At 35.9% G+C, this 5,329-nt stretch overlaps 1 protein-coding gene across 5 annotated transcripts in view; it reads left to right on the top strand.

Moving 5' to 3' along the window:
- The window catches only part of Zmpste24 (zinc metallopeptidase STE24), an 81,630-nt gene that overhangs the window by 43,365 nt on the left and 32,936 nt on the right, over nt 1-5,329 (top strand). For all 5 annotated transcript variants that reach the window (XM_023706211.1, XM_023706208.1, XM_023706212.1 and 2 more), the window contains one exon: nt 3,811-3,995. In XM_023706211.1, the coding sequence (XP_023561979.1) occupies nt 3,811-3,995 (185 nt within the window). The remainder of the gene's footprint in view (nt 1-3,810; nt 3,996-5,329) is intronic.

The following is a 5,329-nucleotide window of genomic DNA, read 5'->3' as shown; positions in this document are numbered from 1 at the left end:
TCTTTTCTTTTCTTTTCTTTTCTTTTCTTCTTTCTTTCTTTCTTTCTTTCTTTCTTTCTTTCTTTCTTTCTTTCTTTCTTTCTTTCTTTCTTTCTTTTCCCAGAGCCAGGGATTGAACTGAGCTTAGTGTCTTGAGGAATATGAATAAGTCCAGCGTGGTTGCAGCAATTCATGAAATGAAATTATATTATGAGATGAAACCATAGACTAGAGTCAGACCATAGTGACCTTGGTAAGCCAGGGTAAGGGATTTAGATTTCAAATTCAGGAGGAGAAACCATCAAAAGCTTTAAGTAGAAAAATGACAAAGTGCAACTTGTACTTTTTAAACTATCTTGGGCTGTATATGGAGAACACATTGTAGGATGAAGCAAGAGTGGAAGAACAGAGCAGTTAGGAAATTGTTGTAGTAGTCCATGTAGAACATGATGGTTTCTGAGGTTAGGACAATAGTAATTGATAGAGAGAAACAGATGTATTTGGGGTAGGTTTTAGAGGTAGATTTGACTGAATTCATAATAAGTTGCATTTCAGGAAATAAGAAAAAGACTATCAAAGATAATAGCCTAGATTTTTTAGGTGGGCAGTTGGGTAAATGGTTATTTTATTAAGGGGAAAAACACAAGAAGACAGGTTTGTGAGGAAGAGTTCTACATATTAAGTCTTTTTTATTTTTTTTATTTTTGGCAGAACTGGGGATTGAACTCAGGCCCTTGTGCTTGCCAGGGAAATGCTTATTCCACTAAGCCCTCTCCCCGGTCCCCAACATATTAAGATTTTTAAAAAATATATTGTTACTAATCACAGTTTGTAAGCAGTATCAACTAACTGGTTCATGTGAGCAGAAAATTTCTTTTAGAAACAACATTAGATAGCTTACAAAATTTCCACAGAAAGTTTACCAACATTGCAAAATGGATCATTTTATAGGGAGTTTAGGAACTCAATCATACTGCCTAATTAGTCTGGGAAAGACATGATGTTGCCACTTCAGAACACTGGATTCAGGGATTTATACCATCCTCATTCCTGCCACTAGCACCTGTAATTAGTTCTTCACTGTCTTGCTGTTTTGGTTAATTACTGACTACTCAGTAGCCCCAGTAGATATATCTGACTGATCCAGCCAGGGCATGAAGCTAGCTGCCAGGGATGCTGGGGAAGCAAATACCTACCTGGCTTCTTAGATGTCTCAATGGGAAGTGGTCTTTCACAGAACTCACATAGTGCAAAATTCCCTGGACTCCTAAAGGAGATTCTAAAATTGGATAGGAAAAAAAGGACATAAGAATATAAACAGTGAATCTGTCTATAGGCATCCATGTGGAGATATCCAACAGGCAACTGGCTATATGAGTCTGGAGTTTGAGGGTCAGAGTATGGAATATAGCTTGGAACTATCTGGTATGTAGATGAAGTTTAAGTCCATGGATGAGGGCATTTAGAGAAGAGAAATGGGTGAGAGTCATAGTCTGAAAGGGAGGAACAGCTAGCAAAGGAAGCTTAGGACGAAACCATTGAGGTAGTAAGACCAGGAGAAAAATGATGTCTCAAAAGCCAGGATAGGGCCAGCCAAATAGCTCAGTGGATTAAAGCATCTGTAAGCAGGCACAGGGGCTGGGGGTTCAATCCCCAGGCCTGCTGTTCCAGCCCCACCCACGGGCGCACTGAGACAGCAGTTGAGACTGGGTATGATGGCATGTGCCTGTAATCCAGCTCTTGGGAGGCTATAAACAGGCAGATGGCTACGAGTCCAATCTAGTAGTGAAACCCTGAACACCCTGTAGACCCTCTCCCACCCCCCCAAAAAAGAAAAAGCCAGGATAAAAGTATTTCCAGAAGAAAGTGATTTCTAGTGCTAAATGTTGCCTGGAGGTTGACATGAGACATCATAAACACTGGGTTAAGATATAGGTGGCAATGGCTTATGTTTTGATTTTCAGAGTTCTCTAATACATTATTTTTGAAGTGATATCATTAGCCCAATCAGTAAACAAACATTATTGAAGATATACTCTGTGCTATGCATAGCAGTACAAAAATCTTATGGTCAGTTTATTACAAGGACTCCTGGCTTCCACTCCTGGAAATTCTTCCTTAATAGGTATTTCTTGCATCTGTTTGCATCAAGCACTGCAGGTGATTATGGTGCAGGTATTCCTTGAACTATACTTTAAGAAAAATGGAACAAGAGAAGATGAATTTTTTTAATATGTATATAGTCTGCCTACTTCCACAGATAGCTTCAGAAAGCTTCAAAATATTTTTAATTAAATTTAAAAATTAGGGTCACAAGGCTAGGGATATAGCTCAGCCCAGCCATGTAGTGCCTGTCTGGCATGTATAATGTTCTGAGTTTGATTCCTGGTACAAAAAAAAAAAAAAAAAAAGAGAAGTTAGGGGAACAGAAGATAGATACATTAGCAGTGTGAGACCTTAGAAGGGTAATATAATTTTCCAAGTCCTAAAGTCCTATCTTATTGATAACATTGAACAATATATTTTACTCTTAATTTCTAGGCAACCAAGCTTAAATGTGATATTGTAGTTCAATCAGTCAATCAATCAGTAAAAGCTTCTATTTATCAAAGCTTCATGTATTCTAAAAATACTGCATTCTAAAAGTTCTTAACATTAGAAATAAGACTGAGAAGCAAAATTCACATTCTCAAGAGAAGTAAATCTATCATCTTTTTTTTAAAGGAATATAATAGGTTATATGGATACACTATTATATATACTAATAGGCTATATATTAATTGCTCTACTCAGAATACCTCATGAGGTAGATATTAGCCTTACTTCATAAACAGGATACTGAAAGTTACAGTTTCCTAAATATATACAATTAATACATGGCAGAGCCAAGATTTGAACCCAAAGTCTATTCCCTTGTGGACTACACTCTGCACATTGAAGGACATTTGGAGATTAAAGAAATATATATAGGAGAAAAGAAATAACCATAATTCAGCTACTATTATCCATTTTTAAAAGTTGAGATATATTTTCTTTCATTCTTAAGAAAGATAACTTTAACCACTTAACATTTTACCCTGAGCAGCTTATCACTTGGGCAGCACATTTGTACGTACTGACTATCCTTAGCATTGCTTGCACAGGTTTCATGTCAACCATTGGTTCTTGTATTCAATAAATTCAATAAAATTACTGTTTTTATATTTCCTGTTATCTTATAAAAGTTAACCAAAAATTCAAGTTTTGCTCATTCTGCATTTAAATAATTGGACTGGTAAGTGGTTAAGTTTTTCTGATTCTAGAAATAAGTGTACTTATTTTTAAAGCCTTAGAAAATAGAAAAGTAAAAGAGTAAATAAAAATCCATTCTGGAACCCAGTTATAAACACGTCAGTATTTTGATATATTTCCTCTTAGGCTGGTGTTTATGCTTTTCTATTTATATGTACATTTTCTTTTTGACCATTCTGGAATCTCTGAAGTTTTCTATCCTTTGCAATATATCAGTGTTCTTTATCTTATTAAAATTCTTTGAAATCATAATTTTTCTGACTGCTTAAAATTCCACTTAATACCTTTGCCATAATTTAATCATTCCACAATCATTAGGGTTATTTTACTGATTGCTATAAAGCTATATGAGCATTAAGTATTTGTTGACAGGAATGCAGGGAAACACACTCTCCACTGTTGGTGTTTATTTTTATTGATACATTTTCTTTTCAGGTATGAAATAATTTCAAAATGTTAATGACCTTCCCAGTAGTTCAATTTCTGGGAGTCTCTCCAACAGACCCAGACTTTTTAATTATATTCCATGCTCTTCCTTAGGATCTAAACGCTCCTCCCACAGCAATGCTTATTTTTATGGCTTCTTCAAGAACAAGAGAATAGTTTTGTTTGACACTCTACTAGAAGAGTACTCAGTACTAAACAAAGGCATCCAAGAGGAATCTGGCATGGAACCCCACAATGATGGAGAAGGGGACAGTGAAGAAATAAAAGTTAAAATTAAAGTGAGTTATTTTTTTTCCTAAGAGACTCTTAGTTTTTATACACAGTATCTGTGACAACTCAATGCAACTTCTAAGCAATGAGTGTCGAATTCAGGGAGACTACCAAATAAAAACATTGTCCCTATAAAGTTCTGGTGATTGGGAGAGATTGCCAGTAAGATTACATGCTAACTGTCTGACAGGCTTTTACAGAATGTATGTATTAAAATTGGAAGTTCTTGTAAGATAAGAAAGTTCATAAAGAAGAAGCAGGCTATGTCATGTACAGGTACAGATTACCTATGTTGAATGTGATCATTATACATACCTAAATTGTACCAATAAACTTAATTTAAAAGAAGAAAATTCATATAATAAACTATATATTCCTGATATGATCAAAGAATTCTCAAAGGTTATAAGAGAAGAAAGAGAAGATAAACATTTAATTTTTAGGTGTAGACAGCAATTATAGGCCTTATCAGTAGAGAGACTTGGATTTTAGTCCTGGTTCTGTCATTTAGTAGCTGTGTGCTCTTAGTTTTGTTTAACATATATTTTAGAAATAATATCCTCTGTGCTGAGACACTTAGATTGGCTCCAGGAATACAAAAGTAATGAGGCAAACCTTCATAAACTTGTAGTGTAAAGAGGATATGGTCACACAAGTCCACTTGTGTAGAACTGCACTGGGAAGCTTTAGATACTGGACACATGAAAGCATAATTTAAACAGATGCTCCTAAATCTGACCTGAAAATCTGAGAGGGCTGCTTCTGAATCCCTTCCTGGATGAGGTCTGCTTATGCTTATTGGCAACATTTAAGTACCAAGAGCAGATAGGAGAAAGAGGGCAATAATGTCAAGTAATACAAATTTCAGCAGAGACAATCACCAGTATTTGTGCATGGTAGCAAGGAGATGGCTTTGGTGTAGTACAGAAATGATTTTAGATCTGTTCACTTACCATCTGTGTGGCTCTAAGCAAGTAAATTAAGCTCTCTAAATCTCTCATTTCTTTTTTCTTTTGACAGAACCAAGGATTGAACTCAGGCCTTTGTGCTTGCCAGGCAAGCACGTATTCTACTGAGCCATATCCCCGGCTCCTAAATCTCTCATTTCTTAGCTGAAAGATGAGACCAGGATGTTTTCTCTATATGGATAATTTTGTTGTGGTGGAAGGTATCTGGTGTAGAAGAGGATATTTAGCACTAGAGACCAGTGACAACTCCTCTAATCCTCCCTAAACTCTAAAAACCATAATTGTCTCCAGATATCCATAAAGTGTGTATGCGCAAGGGGGTAGGATATCCTTTTGTTAGGAAACACCTTACTGTAGATGCCCACCTTTTCGGA

The sequence above is a fragment of the Octodon degus genome, unplaced genomic scaffold, assembly GCF_000260255.1.
Source record: "Octodon degus isolate 3935 unplaced genomic scaffold, OctDeg1.0 scaffold00245, whole genome shotgun sequence".
Taxonomy (NCBI): Eukaryota; Metazoa; Chordata; class Mammalia; order Rodentia; family Octodontidae; genus Octodon; species Octodon degus.
This window is presented reverse-complemented; position numbering and strand designations above follow the sequence as displayed.